A 20,084-nucleotide genomic window follows, 5' to 3' on the forward strand; every position below is an offset into this window, starting at 1 on the left:
CTGCTCTACACTAACATCAGTAGCGCAGTCTCAATCAATGGGTGGGAAACAGATAGCTTTCCGATTAAATCTGGAGTCAGGCAGGGCTGTCCTCTCTCGCCTGTCCTTTTCGTGTGCTGCATAGAACCCTTTGCCGAGTCCATCAGGAAGGATCCGGGCATAAGAGGAGTGACGATCCCAGGCAGTGGAGGCACTCAGGTAAAAGCCTCCCTGTACATGGACGACGTCGCCGTTTTCTGCTCGGATCCGCTGTCGGTGCGCAGACTGATGCACGTCTGCGACCAGTTCGAACTGGCCTCGGGAGCCAAGGTAAATCGTGGGAAGAGCGAGGCCATGTTCTTTGGGAACTGGGCTGACCGATCCTTTGTCCCCTTCACTGTCAGGGCTGACGGCCTGAAGGTGCTGGGGATATGGTTCGGAGGGACCGGGGCATGCGTTAGAAACTGGAAGGAGCGAGTGGCTATGGTGAAAAGGAAACTGGGCATGTGGGAGCGACGCTCCCTCTCCATTGCGGGTAAGAACCTGGTCATCAGGTGTGAGGTACTCTCGCTGTTGCTGTACGTGGCGCAGGTCTGGCCCATTCCACACTCCTGCGCGATGGCGATCACTCGAGCCATCTTCCGCTTTATCTGGAGGTCGAAAATGGATCGTGTCTGCAGGGACGCGATGTACAAGCCTCTAGATAAAGGGGGAAAAAACGTGCCCAACATCGCCCTCATACTGATGGCCACCTTTGTGTGTGGCTGCATCAAGCGGTGCGTAGACCCTCAGTACGCAAACACCAAGTGTCACTACGTGCTGAGGTTCTACCTGTCCCCGGTGTTGCGAAGGATGGGTCTGGCCACGCTGCCGCGGAACGCTCCAAGTAGTTGGACCGTGCCGTACCACCTGTCCCTGGTGGAAAAATTTATGCAGAAAAACACCTTTGACCACAAGTCCATCAGGCAGTGGTCAGCACGTAACGTCCTAGAGGCCCTGAGGGAAAAGGAGAGGGTGGACCCTGTGGGATGGTTCCCCGAGCAGACTGTCAAAGTCATTTGGCAGAATGCCTCATCGCCAGAACTTTCCAACAAGCACCAAGACGTAGCTTGGCTGGTGGTGAGAAAGGCCCTCCCCGTCAGATCCTTCCTACACGCCAGGAGTCTCACCCCCTCTGCACGTTGCCCTCGAGGTGGCTGTGGTGGGGAAGAGACCGTTGTTCACCTCCTTGTGGATTGTGCCTTTGCAAAGAAAGTCTGGAGAGAGATGCAGTGGTTGCTGTCGAGGTTCATCCCGAGCAGTTCTGTGACACAGGACTCTGTGCTCTACGGGCTGTTCCCAGGGACACACACCGAGACAAACATCGACTGCAGCTGGAGGATCATCAACTCGGTGAAAGACGCGCTTTGGTCTGCCCGAAACTTGTTGGTCTTCCAGCACAAAGAGTTGTCCCCGACCGATTGTTGCGGACTGGCACAATCCAAAGTCCAGGACTACGTGCTGAGGGACGCACTAAAGCTTGGGGCAGCTGCCGCAAAGGCGCAATGGGGAAGGGTCGCTGTCTAAGACCTTTCTACCACAGCGCACCGAGAGACTGGGAACTGTTTAGAGCCCCTCGGGCTGTACAGATCAAAATGAAAGGCTGTAAATGATTGTAATATTGTTTGTACTGATGCACCTGGTGATACATTTTGTAAAAGTTTAACCTGGATTGTACCCTTGTAATGTTGTTTTTGAAATGGTTTTGAATGTGATTGAAGATTTTTTATGAATAAAGTATATTTTTACAAAAAAAAATGTAAAACTGCTGGGACTTGTTAAGGGGAGCTGCTGGAAAGTCCAGAACTGAGCAACTGCCTGTATAAAAGTTGTTCAAGGAGACTTGCTGAACCTCTCACTGATCCTCCCAACAGTCCAGGAGAAAAAGTAACACTGTTCACCCCAACTTGTTGCATTCCAGATGGCGTTCCCAGTAAAATGGGAGCCGGAGTGCTCCATGGGGGTTTTATCTAGGACTATACTTTTCCCTGTCCCCTTCAATATACATTTCTTTAAAAGGAGCTAATCAATGTAGCGTTAAGTACTTCTGGTGGGAGTCTATTTCAGATATTTACCACTTTGGAGGTCGGGAAGATTTCCTTTTATCTGTTCACATCTACATTTATCTGCACTTTTTCAGAGCTGAATGTTGACTCTCCCCTTCTTTATCCTGTCTTTCCCGCCGCCTGTGAACATACAAATCCTTTTTCAGAAGTGTTACTTTGAGATGCTCCATAGCTGCTTTTACATTGCTGCTAGTTTACTTCAGACTATAGGCGACAGGTGTCTGTTGTAATCTTAAATCTGGTTCCCTTATCCAGTGTCGTGGGTTTTACTGCTGGTGGAAGAACTAGATTTAGTAGTGTTTCCTTTGTACGTGAGGATAATGGCGCCAACAAAGAGAATACAAGTGGATAAGTAGATGGATGCATTGATAACTATGCAGGCTGACACATGACAGACATTGTCTACCCACAAGTCTCCCATTGCCATGTTTCTGGGGGGAGTTTCTCCTATTGATCCTTGCATCTCTCACGTCTTGCCTTCACAAAGGCACAGCATTGTGGTTCAAATTCCTTCACTCCTCCTCTCTATGGTCTCTGGTCAGGGTTTGCCAAGAAACGATGACTAAGTTGCATTGCTTCAAGCAAATCTTCAGTATGTCCTTGAAGAACTGTTATCCTGCAAGATACATCACCTTCAGGACTGGAGGGGGGTGAAAGTTGGAAATATAACGATGTGGGGGGATGAGTCCACCACAAGCTTTACTTCAACACGGTGAGAGAATCCATCAGAAGATTTACCTCAAAATGTTGGGGGAGTTTTAGATGTATTGATGCCTGATACATTTTACTGTGTTATATCAGCTTGGAATAGCCCAGCCCCTTTTATCAGTGGCCGCTTCCAGTCCCACCAGATCTTGGCTTGTGATAGTTGTGTAGGATCTCCATTTGGAAATCCAGATGTGTACAGCTTGAGGTTGCAGAGAACTTAAAACTGAGCATGCTCACAAGCTACATCTTTCTCCTCATTTAACCCCCACATGTTTACATCCCTTGATGCTGACCATCTTCACAATTGTCAACCCACAGGATGTTTATTGACCCTTCCCCAACAGCACAATGTGCAACATTTTTTATTGTGAAATTTGTCATGAGTAGTCATCAATTTTTTTTTATTTGTTCATGGGATGTAGGCATCACTGGCTAGACCAGCATTTATTGCCCATCCCTAACTGCCCTTGTTCAGAGGGTATTTAAGAGTCAACCACATTGCTGTGGGTCTGGAGTCACATGTAGGCCTAACCCTAATGCAGATTTCCCCCCGAAAGGGCATTGGTGAACCAAATAGGTTTTGACCACAAAACCATTGGCACTTGTTGTAATCATCAGACTTTTAATTCCAGATTCAAACCCAGATCCCCAGAGCATTACCCTGGGTCTCTGGAATACTAGTCCGGTGACAATGCCACTATGCCACCGCCTCCCCAATTGCTGGCAGAGGGGTGATAGCATTCTATTGAAACTCTTTTACAAATGAGTGCCGAACTTACTAAATCAGGAGCACACGGTCACTGTTTGTGCTATTTTACCTTCTATTATCTGTCTGTCATCTGAACTTTGAGCTGTACCAATCACTGATCCAAGTCCAAGTGATAATGAAAAATGATTTTGGTTTCTACCTGTAGTTCTAGACTCAGCCCAAATCAAATAATCCCTGTATATCTGTATCATTGACGTCACTCAGCACTTTGAAAGGCCTGAATCATGTCCTCCCTATAAGTAATTGTCTATCAATTGTTTACTTAACATGCAGTTGGAGGGCATTAATTGGGATTTCACTTGAGCACATATAAAGAGGCATTTACTGAAAACTGTGGTGTGGTTAAGTTAGGAGGAGTGCACTTGTAATGTCCCACTCTGTAAATAAATGTAAGCCCAAGTAAAGATTGGCTCCAGTAACATCCTTCACCAACTGGCTTTCCAGAATAGAAAACTTGCCTCTCTACCCCTAAATATACTACTCCTCTCCCCAATAAAAATGTGTTAATTGATACAATCCTCTCCTTGTATCACAGCTCTTCAACCAACCAATGTTGTTATGAATGGCTTTGAAGATCAGGATAATTTCTGCTAGCCTCCAGTCACCTGATACAGCTCCAGGCTTTATTCAGGTCTGAGAAATCTTAACCAAACCCTTACCTATTTCCTCTCTGATTTCCTTGAGGATTCTATGGCATGTCCCCTCCGGTCCAGGCGCCACGGACATCTCATTGCTGCCAATGTTCCCCAAGAAAATTATCCTCGAATCTTGAGACATGCGAGGCAGACAATTTCATTCGGCCTGAATTCAACAATGCTTTCAGAAATGTTGCAGTAATTTATTGTTACTCTTACTCTTACAAACACAGTATTACCTGACATAGTCAGGTGACATACAAGACAAACTGCAGGGTGCACCTTTACATGGGACATGCACACTTCTGCTGAAATCCAAGTTTTATGGGCTTTCTTTTTGGCGGTAATGAGAGTAACCGTGCCAAGAGGCAGGTCTGTGCTAGTCCATGATTTTCACATAGATTTGCACTGTGGTTCAGTGCGTATCTGACTGATTTTTAATTATGCTATTTCCTGCTCAGTGATGGCGCTTTCAAAGTGGTTGAGCTACATTTCAAAAAATTGGGTTGCTGCCTCAATGGATGAAGGCAGCTTCCGCAACGTGGACTCATACATCAAAGAACAATACCCCCCAGCCGGCATTTGACCTCCTATGTTGCTCTCAGCTATGGCATCAGTGGTGTGAGGGGAATAGCCAGGCAGGCCAGCTGCTCTCTGGTTATTATGTGGTAACCATTGTTGGAAAGTGTATGCAAGAGGACAGAATTGGCTTTGGCAGTGATCCTCTCCGTGGTTGAATAGCTTACATGGTGTGAGCTATGGCTCAGTGGGTAGCACTCACACGTCTGAGTTAGAAGGTCGCGGGTTCAAGTCCCAGTCCGGGGACTTCAGCACAAGGCTGACTGACCAGTGCAGTACTGAGGGAGTGCTACACAGATGATATTGAAACTGAGGCCTCATCTGCCCTCTTGGGTAGATGTAAAAGATCCACGGCACTATTTCATAGAAAGGCAGGGATGTTCTCCTTAGTGTCCTGGCCAATATTTATCCCTCAACCAACATCACTTAAAGAAAAAACAGATTTTTTGGTCATTATCACATTGCTATTTGTATCTTGCTGTGTGCAAATTGACTGTTGTGTTCCTTACATTACAACAGTGACTACACTTCATAGGTACTTCATTGATTGTGAAGTGCTTTGGGGTGTACTGAGGTCATGAAAGGTGCTATATAAATACACTCATTGTCTGTGCTTACACATGAAGAGTGGCTATTTTGGTAACATGGTAGAGCGTGTTCAGTACCCATTCCATGGAGCTCTACATGAGCATAAAATGGGAGAAAATTGCAGAATAAAAACAGCGAAGAGGAATACATTTGGATCCTGACTCGCTGTTGGCTAAGAGACTCTGAAACAAAATGTTGAATTGGAATGCCTCAAACGTTCTGCTCCCTGAATGGAATTTTTTCCCGTCTGTGTGTGCGTGCGTGCATGCAGTTAATACATTTTGTACTTGTGGCTATTTTGTAAGTACCACAGGTTGTGATCAACTATTTTACAAAATATTTACAGAACAGAAACAGGTTATTCGGCCCAACTGGTCCATGCCAGTGTCTACTGTATATTAATGACTTGGTCTTTCTCACAAGAAGTATTTCCTCTACGTCGACCCTATCAAACCCTTTCATAATCTTGAAGACCTCTGTCAGGCCACCTCAGCCTCCCCTTTTCTAAAGAAAAGATCCCCAGCCTGTTCAATCTTTTCTAATAGGTTCAACCTCTCAGTTCTGGTATCACTCTAATAAATCTCTTTTGTACCTTGCCAGGGCCTCTGTAATCTGCTTATACTATATGGGGACCAGAACTGTGCAAAGTGTACTATGAGCAAGCATTGTGAGAATTCAATAGTTCCCAGGTCTTCTGGAGAATTGCGTGAGATAGATCTGACGGTTCTGTATCTGGCCAACGGCCATTTTAGCAAGTGGGGATTGATGTGATCTCAGTGCTGTATGCCAATCCAGGGTGAATAGTCCATAGACATTGTGTGCCACGTCCCTGATAGCTCACTGGGTAAATGATACTGAGTGATGCAGACCACGATGTTTCCAGCTTCTATCTCTAATCTAATTGAGCTCACCTAGCGTAGTGCTAGGAGCAGTACAACTGGCTTTAGTGTCCCTGGGCTCACTTCAGCTTATTTTCTGGTGCTCCTGCTGGAAAGTGGGCATGTGCAGCTTGTGGGCGAGGGCGGAATTGGGGTTGGCATTGATGCCTCCCATTGTTGAGCAGCAGGTTGACAGTCAGTGCTGAAGGTCAAGTGATGAACGGCCACTTGAGACTTGAGTGAGGTATTGGAGGGCCTTGAGGAAAGGAGGCAGGAAGTTTGGAAAAGTCTCCAAGGAAAAACAAAGTTGTTCCCAGGGACATCAGTCCATTTTGGTTCTGTGCAAGAGTTGTTTTGTGTGGTACAACTGTAAAGTGGCCAAATCTGGGAATTGGCAACACTCTATGTTTTGATTGCACTTCCAGATAACACAGACTGAGCAATGTTATCACCAAATGCAAATCTACTTTGTCTGTTCTACCCATAAGTGAAGCCAGCAGCATTTACTGTATGCAGTTTCACATTTGATTTGAGATGAGCAGGTGAAGTGATGAGCCAAATTTTGAAATCACAATTCCACACTTGATTGGAAGGCTTTCATGTTGTGTCTTGTTTCGGAGGCTGTGGTATTAACCACCCACGTACCTATTCAACTTTTATGGACAGGACCTACAGATATCGAGCCTGTTCTACCATTTTGTTTGCCATATGCCAGCTCTTTATCTTTTTAATCGCAATTTCCTGCCCTCTCTCCATATCTCATATCTTTCTATCCCAAGTAAATGTCTTCATTTTGAAACACCTCAATTGACTTGGCAGCTAAGGCTTTCCAGGCCAGTGCATTCTGCATTCTCAAGCTCTGTGTGAATAAGTTTTTTGTGCATTCACTTTTAACCAGTTCAGCTTGAATTCGAAGATTATTTACCCTTATTTTGGATTTCCTTACTTGAAGGAACAATCGTTTCCTCTATCAACACTGTCGTGTTCTCTTTATTATCGTAAACACCTCAATCACTCATCTTCAAGGAAAATAACTCAAATTTACCCAATTTCCTATTGTGATTTTTTTTCCATCTTAGATGTGAACACACCTTAGGAAGGATATGTCGGTTTTGAGGGGAGTGCAAAATGGACTCCAAGGGTTAAACTACCTGGAGAGATTACACAAACTAGGGTTGTCTTTCCAGGAATTTAGAGGGTGAAGGGTTTATCTAATTGAAAATTTCAAGATATTAAGGGGAACTGATAAGGTTAGATAGAGAGAGATTATTTCCACTGATTGGGGAGTCCAGAACTAGAGGCATAGCCTAAAAATTAGAGCCAGGCCTTTCAGGAGTGAAGTTCAGAAATACTGTTACACACACAGGGTGTAGAAGTAATGGTGCAAATGGCAGTTCATGCTAGGTCAACTGTTAATTTTAAATCTGAGATTTAATAGAATTTGGGTTACCGAAGGTAAAAAGGGATACGGGGCATAGGCGGGTATATGGAGATCAGCCATGATCTGATTGAAAGGTGAAACAGGCTCGAGGGCCTCCCCCTGTTCTTATGTGAACTGCTGAATCATCACTGGACTTTCTCCAAGACCTGTACATCCTTCCTAAGGTGGGACACCCAAGACAGAACACAGTACTCCAAATGAGGTCTGACAAGCACAACAAAGTACTGCCTTGCTTTTTATATTCTATATATAACTTTTGTGATGAAGCCCAGAGTCCCATTAGCAGTTTGTTTGCTTGTTCCGGGTACCAAACTTCTGCTGCCCATATCTCACACCCAAAGTACTGTTCACCCATCAACCTTGTGCTCCCTGACCTACATTGGCTCCTTGTTGAGCATCATCTCAATTTTATTTATTCTTTCATGGGATGTGGGCATCACTGGCAAGGCCAGAAGTTTGTTGCCCATCCCTAATTGCCCTTGAATTGAGTGGCTTACTAGACCATTTCAGAGGGGCAGTCAACTGTATTGCTGTGGGTCTAGAATCACTTATAGGCCAGGTAAGGACGGCAGACTTCCTTCCCTAAACGGACATTAGTGAACTAGATAGGTTTTTGCGACAATTGATGATAGTTTCGTGGTCACTATTACTGAGGCAAGCTTTATAATCATAGATTTTATTACTTGAATTTAAATTCCACCAGCTGCCGTGGTGGGATTTGAACCCACGCCCCCAAAGCATTAGCCTGGGCCTCTGGATTTCTAGTCCAATGACATTACCACTACACCACCATCTCTCTGATTTTAAAATTCTTATCCTCATTTTTAAATACTTCTATGATTTCGCCCCTCCCTATCTCTGTAACCTCCTCCAGCCCCACAACCCTCTGAGGTCTCTGCATTCTTCCAATTCAGGCCTCTTGCCTTGCACATCTCCGATTTTCATCTCTCCACCAATGGCGGCCTTCAGCTGCCTGGCCCTGAAGCTCTGGAATTTACTCCCTAAACCTATCCACTTTTCTCTCTCCTCCTCTTAAGATGCTCCTTAAAACCCACCTCTTTGACCAAGCATTTGGTCACCTGCCCTAACATCTCCTTATGTGGTTCATTGTCAAATTATGTTTGATCTCTCCTGTGAAGCACTTTGGGACATTTTACTATGTTAAAAGCACTATATAAAAGTAAATTGTTGTTGCAGTGGGTAGGAGGATGAGGAGTTGCTGTTCACTATCTGCAATACATTCTGGTTACTCACATCTAGTACCTCTATGGCTTGGGTTAATCCTATACTTCTGCACTGTGAACTGAAATGAACAACCACCTGAGAGGAGCAAAGCTGTGAATGGGACAAATGGATGATGGAGCTGGTACTCGTACTTTCCCAATACACCAGCTCTACCTAACAGGTGTATGCTGCCACCAAGATAAAAAGACAGCAAGAAACTGTAAATTAACTGATGAATGGAAGCTCTTGTTTACTGAAGGTATCTGTTTGTGTTTTTGCAGTGTGTGCTGGCACAGAAAACAAGCTGAGTTCATTATCTGGCCAGGAGCAGCAGTACCAGCAACTGCAGAAGATGTACATGAACTGTGAGATTGTGATGGGCAACTTGGAGATCACCAACATCGATGCCAACCGAAACCTCTCCTTCCTGAGGGTAGGGACAAAAGGCTGCCCATGTAAAAGGAGATTCACTCAAGCATTTCACATTTTAACTCTCACCATGTTCTGTTCACCTATCACCCCTGTGCGCGCTGACCTACATTGGCACTGTCAGACAACACCTCATTCTTAAAATTCTCATCCTTGTTTTCAAATCCCTCCATGACTTTGTTCCTCCCTATCTCTGTAATCTCCTCCAGCCCTACAGCCCTCTTGAGATATCTACACTTCACTAATTCAGGCCTCTTGAGCATTCCTGATTTTAATCACTCCACCATTGGTGGCCATGCCTTCAGCTGCCTGGGTCCAAAGCTTTGGAATTCCCTTCCTAAACCTCTTCACCTTGCTCTCCTCCTTTAAGACACTCCTTAAAACCTACCTTTTAGACCAAGCTTTAGGTCACCTGTCCTAATAACTCCTTATGTGTTTTGGTATCAAAGTTTTATTTATATTTATGATACTTTTGTGAAGCCCTTGAGATGTTTTTCTATGCTAAAGGCACTATATAAATGCAAGTTGTTCACAATTTGTGTCAAAGATCTGTTGAATGTTGGTCACCTTACCTTTTTGAATTCCTATTCATGTCGAGCACTCTCTGCTCAAAGGCTTCTATCCTGAAAAGCAGAATGGAGAAATGTTCTAAGTATACCAGTAAGTTATATCAACATGAACTGTCACTGGTGAAACCCAGGCTTGGGAAGGCTCTTGTTTAACCGAACGCTAATCCTGAACGTAAAGTGATGAAAACGTGCTGAGTGTGAATTCAGATGACTTAGGCTCCAATCTGAGTGCCAGAGGCAGGACAATCATGGGGTTGGAGATGGCACAAAGATGGCTGAGCTAGGACATGAAACCCTTTGCTGTACTATGGGCATCACAATTGATTTTGGTGCCCCTGCAAAAGGAAGACAGGGAAAAACACAAAGATTGCTGAACAATGACCCCTTCTCCATGCCCCCATTCCTGACCGCCAAAATGTACACATAGCCTCCACAGTCAAATAGTTCCTTGACACTCCATCCGAGATCAGATATAGGGAATGGTTACTTAAGGAAGGGGCTAGGTACCAGGGGTTTACCAGCATATGTGAAACTCTACCCCGGTAAATCACTGCCTTGAGGGGTGGGGTGGGGTTGGAAAAGGGAGGTTGCATAGAACCCAAAAATATCCAACTCCTGCTTTCTTTGCACTCCCTCCATATTTAATGCCCCACACTGAGTAGCCACAGTCAAAAATCTCCAGCCAATTAACATTTCTAAAAGGGTATCACAAACACTGCTCCTATGCCAATTTCTACCAGTTCCGTGTGGATTGGATGACTTATTATGTCACTTTTCCTTAAGATTGGTGACAAACGGAAGGAAGCTTGAATGCAAATATCTATCAAGACTGCACTTCACATGTGAGGGCCTAGGAATCTGTTCGCACTGCACCTGTTTTGTAGGTGTGAAGTGGACACCTGAACAACCAATGTGTGTGCTCATTCCACAATGGAAATGTCTCTCTTGACATATTGGATCGGGCTGCTCAGAAGGCACCTAGGTGTGAGCCAGAATCATGTAACATGATTGTCCAAATATTTAAATAAGGACCCAACACTTGTAGGACCCCTTTGCAAAACTGCCTGATTCATGATGTGATAAACTTGCCCAGTAACTAACAGTACTAACAGGCAACAGAACCCTGCAGCAGCACTGTTTAAAGGGCTCATCCACCAATGGTTTGTACTTAGATGTGTGTCATGTTCATAGAGCTGCCCACGAGCTCAATGTTGGACAGAACATTCTCCATGCTCTGCATGAAGCTCTGATAGAGGTTTCCATGCTCTGGGCCACTGCGCACAAGCTCACTAGCAGGCTGCTTGGCGTACCAAGCATTTCCTGGTGTATGCCCATCTTCGGTATCCAGAGTCCTTGAAGATAGCATCAGAGTGACCTCAGAGAGCGTATCTAGTATGTGATCTCACCCTCCAAGCTGGCACCTGTGGCATCCTATCCTCTTGAGCTAGCTTTTGCACAATGATACAAAGTGAATAGTACAAAGTGATTCATCATATAAGGATTTCTCTAGCCTACCCTGTAAAGTACACATGGTGCCAGTGTTTGAGCTGGTACTTGAGAGAGTCAGATCAAATGACACTGCATCTTCAGAAAAGTTGGGCTTCTGTTCCTGAAGTTGCACAGGGGCAATCATACATTCAGCACCTGAAATGAAAGAGAGGGGCAAGAGTTAATTTTTAGCATGAAGGGAGAGAAGTGATTGCTGGTAGCAGCCGCCAGTTTGTCATGCAGTGTGTGTAGGGTAAGATTGAAGCATGATGTCCCCTTCAGCATTGCCATTCGCCATGGTCATGACTCTCCTCCTGCCCGTGGAGGCCAGCACATTTTCTTTCATTAGGAGATGTGCTAATGGACTCGACCTCTTCCAGTCATAGCGTCCTGTCAACTTGTGTAAAAGAAAGCAGTATGTTAGTGGCATCTTTATGAGGTGTTTAGTGCATGTGCCTGTCATGATTGAATAGTTTATATGTAGTGTGACGTGAGGTATGGGAAGTTGAGGGTTGCAATAGTGGTGAGAGTAGGAAGTGTAGAGTGTGAATAGGAGAAGAAGATGATGGAGTGAAGGATGGTGCAGTGATTGTAAGAAGTGCAGGGGAAAAGCACGTTAAGCACAGAAGCTGCGAGTGGTGCAGGCGTGAGGAGACAGTAATTGAGGTTAGCAGTAAGAGTATTATCATGACAATTCTGCTGAGGTCATTGAACTTGTTTCAACATTGCAGCCATATTCTGGGAGTTAAGCTCCTGGCATTAATCTCTGCAGCAACCGCTTTCCATTGGTGACAGGAGTTACCTGGAGGGTTTCCTCCCACCAACCCCTCCACCCTGGGGTAAACAGGATCTCCCTCCTCCTGACCAGGGGCTAATGCTGCGTCAGAGAGCTAGAATGCCCCTCTTGACCTCTTGCAGCTATTTCTCTCTTCACAAGCATTCTCTATCTGCAGCCAGAGTGTACCTCTCTTTCAAGAGGTAATGGCTACTTTTAAGCAGCCTCAGTGAAGCTGATTTCCCACGACCACCCTCCCCTGCCCCACCCCAATGAATGCATGGGTAGCGCTGGTTGCCATCTGGTTCATGATAATGAGTAGCAAGCACCAATTCAGCATGGTTCCTGCAATCGTGCTCTGCATGACTGAATTTCTAGGCCAAGGTGTTTACTTCACTCCCCTCAATCGTTTTTTTTAATCTTAACTGATGAGGCGTCTTTATTTCTTGGCAGCAGTATATCGATTTCTATCCAGGCTTGACTGGATGTTTTTTTACTCTGTCTACTGACTGACTATAAATAGGTTCTTTCTGAGGATTTTGTGGTTCTTGCACCTTCTACAAGAAACTAAACCATTTTGGCAAACAAACACGCAGGGTACAGACATCCTTTATTAGGTTGAGTCAAATCGAGAGGAACATTTCTCATTACACAGTGAGCCTGCTTTCAGTCAGTCATGTGACTGATTTTGTGCTTAATCATGGAACAGGCTGTGATATCTTCGCTCCTAGGACAGTGACTCATGCTACTGTATTGTTCTCTGGGTCCAGCAACACTTCAGCAATTTTCGCAAGCAGCCCTTAATGGCAGATCGGAAGGAGGGACTAGGTGGAGTACCATAGGGGTCAGTCGATTCTCTTTGTTCGTTGCGTCCATTAATGAACTGGTTTTTATGGGCACTCAGGGAACCAAGGGATACTGCAGGAAAGTGGCATTAAGGTCTTAGATTAGCCATGACCATCTTGAATAGTGGAGCCAGCTCAAGGGGCCGAACTGTCTCCTCTTGTTCTTATTTCTTATGTTCTCAACCCAGTTGTGAGATGGCTTCTTTTGCAGATGACACTAAAATGGGGGTGCCGTAGGGAGGGAGGATCTAGTTAAGGTTTTGCAGAGGGATTCAAATCTGTTATCTAACTGGACAGGCAAATGGCATTTAATATCGAGAAGTGCTGGAATTGCACGAAAGATTCAACACCATAAACGAGCATTGAAGAAAACAGAATGAGAACAGGGAGACTTTAAAATGGACTTAGGGGCACCACTTCAGCTCAAGATAATGCGGAAAACCAATGAAGAAGGCAAATTGAATGTTGGGATAGAACACAAGAACAGAGTACAAGTCTACGGAGGTTACACTGAGAGTTTTGAATGTTTTGGGAAGAGATTTGAATACTGTGTGCAATTATGGTCACTGCACTTCAGAAACTTCAGAAGGGATATGCCTGCATTGGAGAGGGTATGGTGAAGAGCAACAAGTGTAAAGTGGATGGGCAGTCAACAATTATTAGAGAATTTCAGATCTACATTCTAGAGAGCAGGTGGTTATAAGGTGGGATCCCACCAAGTCATATAATGTGTTAAATGATGATATTAAGGTGAACCCAGAACGTTAAGGTAAATTGGACCAGTGGACATAAATTTAATTTAGTGAAATATAATATTAAAACTCATTTTGGGGAAAGAAATGTATTTCCTGAAGCTGTGGAAAACATTTTGTATGGTCTATCTAGTAAGGGAGGGAATGTTCAGAATAGAGTTGGATGTTAGATTGGATGAGATTGGTGGCTAAACTCGGTGGGTTGAATGACCTTTTCTTATTCTTTACTTGCTGGGTTAGTAGAACCTTAGAATAAGAATGCCAACAAGCCATTTTACTACGGGGATGGATTACAACCGAGTCCAATTGTGCCTTCAACTAACATCCAAACATTTGCATTCCAGACTGCAACCAGGAGCAGGAACCTAAACCATTTTCTGAAGTTCCCCTCCCCCTAGATGCAGCACACTGAAATGCCTCCACCATGGCCCCAGCTGAAATAAGCTAACCCAATACCAACCAGCAATTGAACATGTGGGACTTTCTTGGTTTGTTCGGCTCCATCTTTCACTGTGCAGTACATTAACACTCTGTTACTTCAGGGGAGCTTGCTAATAAATGACTTTAATTTCCAAATCCAGTTCAAATGTGACTGATTTGAACTCCACTGATGGGCCAGTGGGTAAAAAAAACACATAGTATTGTACTAAATTGTAGTGTGCAAACCAGAAGCCCATCTATTCTACATCAGTTGAAATATGCTGCAATAGCAATGGGGCATTGCCATTGGTCTCACTGCCTCCAGGCTCCAGAGGAAAAATTATCCACAATTTGTGCTCCTAACTGTTAGCCAGTGACCCAGCTGGAAAGTACATTTGCGTGAGAACAAGTGATATCTTTCGCACTTGAGTTTTTTTTCTTTATTCTTTCATGGGATGTGGGCATCACTGGCAAGGCCAGCATTTGTTGCCCATCCCTAATTGCCCTTGAACTGAATAGCTTGCTAGGTCATTTCAGAGGGCAGTTAAGAGTCAACCACATTGCTGTGGGTCTGGAGTCACGTGTAGGCCAGACCGGGTAAGGGTGGCAGATTTCCTTCCCCAAAGGACATTAGTGAACCAGATGGGTTTTTTTTTGCAACAATCGATGATAGTTTTATGGTCACCATTACTGAGACTAGCTTTTGATTCCAAATTCATTAACTGAATTCAAATTCCACCAGCTACCATGGTGGGATTTGAACCCATGTCCCCAGAGTATTAGCCTGGGTCTCTGGATTACTTGTCCAGTGACATTACCACTACAGCACTGTCTTTTCACCCCCCAGCCCCCCAAGTCTCACCACAGTCTCCTGCCAACATCACTATTTCGCCTCACATGTTTAAGATGGCCACATGGCAAGGCACTTCAGGGCTGCTGGTATCCTAGGAACAGTCGGTGCCCTGCAGGGTGATCTGCTGCTGTGCTGGCCAACCCACGATCGTCCATCTGTTAAAGTGAATGCTGCTGGGCACAGAGATGGAAAACCCTAGCCAGGCCCTTAAGGAGAGAAGAGCAGGAAATTTGAGGGGGGTGGGGGTGGGGGGATGCGGGTAGCGATGATGGGAGATCTGATTACATGGCTTTTTAAAATTTACTTATTTTGTCCAGGCAAAAGTTCCCTATTTTTAAACTTTACATCATAGCAGCTGGGATGAAAGTAATTCAAGGTCAGCATGTGTGAAGCTGATATGCACGGCATGGAGGTTGTCCATCCAAAACAGGCTTCTCAGCAGCTGTCAATCTTCACTCAGGATTCACAGGGACCATGATCTGTGCTAATCCAGAATCAGCGGCTGCTGCTGCCTTGAGTTTTTTCTGACTCTGCAGATCCTGGTGTCTTTGTGGTGATTCTTAATGTGTTAGCCCAGACGTTGAATGGCAGTAGGCTATTTGGCAATGGATATAAGATCACACCTGCTCCATCCTTTCCTCACCCAGCATGCGTGCACGTGCATTTTGCAGGGGGGATTACTAGAGAAGGAGCTGTCACTCAATTACTTATTTCCACTGGGGCTACTGAGGCAATTTATAGCTCCCAACATTTGCCCCTGCTGAGATCAGCTAACTCCACATTAACCAGGGATTGAACCGGGACCTTTTGAGGTGCATTACAAAGCCAACAAAAGGAAAGAAATAAAGACTTGCATTTCTATAGCGCTTTTCATAACCACTGGACATCTCAAAACCCTTCCCAGACAATTAAGTACCTTTTTAAGTGCAGTCACAGTTGTAATGTAGGAAATGAGGCAGCCAACTTGTGCACAGTAAGCTCCCACAATCAGCAATGTGAAAATGACCAGATAATCTGTTTTGGTGATGTTGGTTGAGGGATAAATATTGGCCACAACACCAGGGAAAACTCCCCTGTTCTTCTTTGAAATAGTGCCGTTGGATATTTTATGTCCACACAAACAGGCAGATGGGCCCTTAATTTAACATCATGTGCAAAAGCCTTATACTCTCTATAGAAAGAAAGACTTGCATTTATATTGCGCATCGTATGACCTCAAGACATCCCATAGTGTTTTATAGCCAATGAAGTAATTCTGAAGCGCAGTCACTGTTGTAAATGCAGTGCTGCTCCTACAAATCCAAAATGTTTATTGGGGAGTATAGAGCTCCACATGTATATCTGCAGCATTAGCAGTTAATTGTCAGGATACAATTTGGATGAAGAGAGAAACCATTGAACACGATGTTGGAAAGTGAAGCGGTTATCTATTTACTGGATACTTTACAATTCATGAACTGTTAATCTTGCTGACACAACTGGTCTACCTGTGATTTCTGTAGGAGGTGCTGAATGATCATCATTCAATGTGCTTTATATCCACTCTTTAATGCCTTGATAAATAGGTTTTTAAAATAAATTAGAAAATCCATTCTACACTGCAAAATCATTTTTATGGGACTCTCTTCCTTGTGTTCTGAAAAGCCATAGTGTCACAGTCTGTCTCTCTGTCTGCACTTTGGTACATGCTCTATCCATTGCAGGTCAATACAAAAACAAAAATACTGCAGATGTTGGAAATCTGAAATCAGAACGCTGGAAATACTGGGGATATACACATTAGGCCGCATCTGTAGAAAGAGAAACAGACTTAACATTTCAGGTTGGTGACTTTTTGTCAGAACTCTACAGGAAGTCACAGCCTAGTCCGATACTTCAGTGGAGTACTGAATGGGAGCTGCAATGTTGAAGGGGCTGTCCTTCAGATAAAAATTTTCAGGTGAATGGAAAATATTCCATGACACTTTGAATGGCCAATATACCCCCTTAACCAACAAGACCAAAATCAGATTTGTTGTGTATGGGCCTTTGCTGTGTGCACATTTGCTTAGAAAATACAAGTGATTATACTTCAGAAAGTAACTCATTGGCTGCGAAGCACTTTGAAACATCCTGATGATGTGATAAGGAGCTATACAAATGCACTGAGGTTTATGAAAGTCTTTTTGACAGATTTTTTTTTCTATAGTTCCTACCCTGTCCCTGCATCAAAATATACCATAGGGAAAAAAGTAGCTTTCCCATTTGAAATGCAAGTGCATTGCCACATTCATCCTGATATGGAGTGTTGAATAACATACAATCTTTACCTTGAACCACAGGTAAGGCACTGCCTGTCTGGACCTGCCCAGTGTAGCTCGGGGCCAGGGGACGCTTAAAAATGACTGGAGTAGAGACAAGAAATGCAGAGATTCTTCTGTTGGTTCGTGAATCAAACCCATGCAGAAGATGCTCCTTAAATGGTTGAATGATGCTTCAAGCACTGAAGGCCCATTTCAATTTTCAACTTTCCAGAGGGTGTCCTTGATTAAATAATTCTTGTATGAATCCTGGAAAGCTGATCCATACAGCTTCCTGTATTCATTAGTAAATTTTCTGTACTCATTAGTACATCTTATGTATTTCCTTTCAATCATGCCTCCATTTTCTCTCCTCCTCCCTTGCAGCCGCTGACTCCTTGCTAGTTGCCAAGCACCATCTACTACCTTGTTCAAATGGCCAGTCTTCATTTGTGAACTGAGGAGTCAGTAAACTATTCAATTGGAGAACCTCACATCTGAGCCTGATTTGTGTTTTCAATTGACCTCTGCATCCACATGCACTTCCCAGCAGAGATCATTGGATTGTGATCAGCAGCCAGAAATCTTGGTGGATATTCCCCCTCCCTGGCCCATGCTTCTGAGGCCAATTGCAGCATTCCAACTGCTGCCTCGGCTGTGATCGGTTAACTAGGGCAAATGTGTTAAGACATCTAGTGGTTATTGGAATTTGGACCCTGTGTAGTCATGCCTGGAAGTGACCTGAGCTCTTTAAAAGACAGATTTTTCAAATGTTGTGACAACAGGCCATACTTGCGTCTCCTACACTGGGCACGAAGGCTTACTGGGTGGAATTCATGGCTTTCCAGCCCTACCTCCTGATTCCCACTGGATGAGGCCTCCTCCTGTTCCTTCTTTCCCTGATCTTGGGTTTGCGTTGTGGGCCTGCTTCAAGTTAAAATGGTCCTGCAGGATGCTGAAATGAGCTTGTGGTCAAAGTGGTGCATTCCCTTGTGATTCTTTCAGTGATGGGAGGTCAAGGGGCAGGTCATTTTGTCACAAATTACACTGAAGTGGGTCACGCCAGTACCTGAGTTCAGGTTGTCCTTTCTCCTTGCTGTGCCTGCAGGTACTGTCACCACTGCGTGTCAGTGTGCAGTTTGTCATGACAGCGGATCACAGCCCGAATTACTTACGGGCATATTGAACTTTTTAAAGGAAGATATGTGTTTTTTAAAAAAGATATACAAGCAAACGCTGGCTGAGGATGTATAGTAACCACTTTCTGGAAAATTCCTATGTGGATTATACTTGACTGACTAGTCCAGAGAGGCCCTAAAGAGGTGTCGAGGCCCACTTCAGACAGAGATACTTGAAAGGGAGAGATCCAATGCAAAAGACTGAACTTTGTCTCTGCAACCATAGGAGATTAATGGAGACTGCTTACCACATCTCAGAAGAAACCACCTCGTGTTGAGTTATATCTTGGAATGTGGAAATGGTCTGAGTTGAAAGAAAACAGATTCTGGGCGAAAGACGTGTTTGTTTTTTCCCTTCCAGGAATTACACAAGGGAATGGGTTAAAAAGCCAGCTGCAAAGCTGATCCGTTTGTTCTAGTTCTGGTGTGCGAGTGTGGGCTGTGAAGGTCACAGCAGAAGAACATCAACTAGACCATTCCTGCAGCTTGCAGGTAAAAGACTCTAGCTCTTTCTCTCTCTGTTGCTGGAGGCAAGTCAGCAAAGCCACAGTCAAAAAGGAAACAGGACAGCTCCTTCAGCAAACCTGCAGAACCAAGTGTCTCCAAGCCAACTGTTCAACTGCCAAAAGTCAGCTCTACCGGAATCACCCAACTTAATGGCCACAACGTTTCACCATCTACTCCTCACGGACAAGCCAAAGACTGATTCATAGATCTTTTTTAACTTTTACTTTTGGACTCAACTTCTCAATTCTGATCTGTGTGTATGTCTGTTATGTTTTTATTATTTTTTCTCAGGTATTAGTAACTAATAAACTTACTCTTTCTTTGACTCAAGAAAGCCTGGTTAAATTGGCTCTTTCTAAATCATAAATACATTTGGACTGGGAAAAGGTATCCACAAGGAAAGGGTTCCCTTTCAAATTCACTTTGTTGCGACCAACCAATGGGAGAGTTGAATAAAGAAGGGGAGCCAGCTCATTCCTCCTCACCCAGGAGCATAACAAAATTAGGGTCCCGTTCAGGAAGTTAACGATTTGGGGTATCTCATCCGGGATCATAACAAACTGGGGGACCTCATCTGGGACCGGTCGTAACAAGTTTAATATTTATACTGGGCTACCACTAGTAAGGCAGCACAATAAATTGTCTGACAGATATGTTGCACTGTAATAAGACACGTGTACAGGTCATAATGGTTCAAATTCAGGAGACTGGGTGGCTTAATGAGTTAGCATGTGTTTCCCTTGCCTGCGGGAGCTGAATTCTAATACAGTCCGCACTGAAATGGCAAAAATCTGCTCTCCCTACCAAAACTGAACAGCAGTTCCAGTTCTCGTGGATGAAAATTTGCAATGACAAAATCTCCCTCCATGATGATCCTGTGGGTAAAGACATGCTCCTCAATACCGTGGCCATCTCAGTGAGGAAAGAGGCTGTCCTATTCGATTGTGGCTTCTGCTGAACCTTGCCTCCAGCAACAGAGAGACTTCGCCTGCAATAGCAGGGGTGACTGGTTGGTGGTCTTCTTGCTCACACACACACACACCACACCAGCACACACTGCAGTGCTCTGCTAGCTTTTCAACC

The 20,084-nt window shown here is 44.4% G+C and overlaps 1 protein-coding gene across 2 annotated transcripts in view; it reads left to right on the forward strand.

Annotated features, from left to right (window-relative positions):
• LOC144672680 (receptor tyrosine-protein kinase erbB-4-like) overlaps positions 1–20,084 on the forward strand; it is a 139,452-nt gene that overhangs the window by 59,415 nt on the left and 59,953 nt on the right. For both annotated transcript variants that reach the window (XM_078534566.1, XM_078534568.1), the window contains exon 2: positions 9,188–9,339. In XM_078534566.1, the coding sequence (XP_078390692.1) occupies positions 9,188–9,339 (152 nt within the window). The remainder of the gene's footprint in view (positions 1–9,187; positions 9,340–20,084) is intronic.

This window comes from Cetorhinus maximus, chromosome X (genome assembly GCF_964194155.1).
Source record: "Cetorhinus maximus chromosome X, sCetMax3.hap1.1, whole genome shotgun sequence".
Taxonomy (NCBI): domain Eukaryota; kingdom Metazoa; phylum Chordata; class Chondrichthyes; order Lamniformes; family Cetorhinidae; genus Cetorhinus; species Cetorhinus maximus.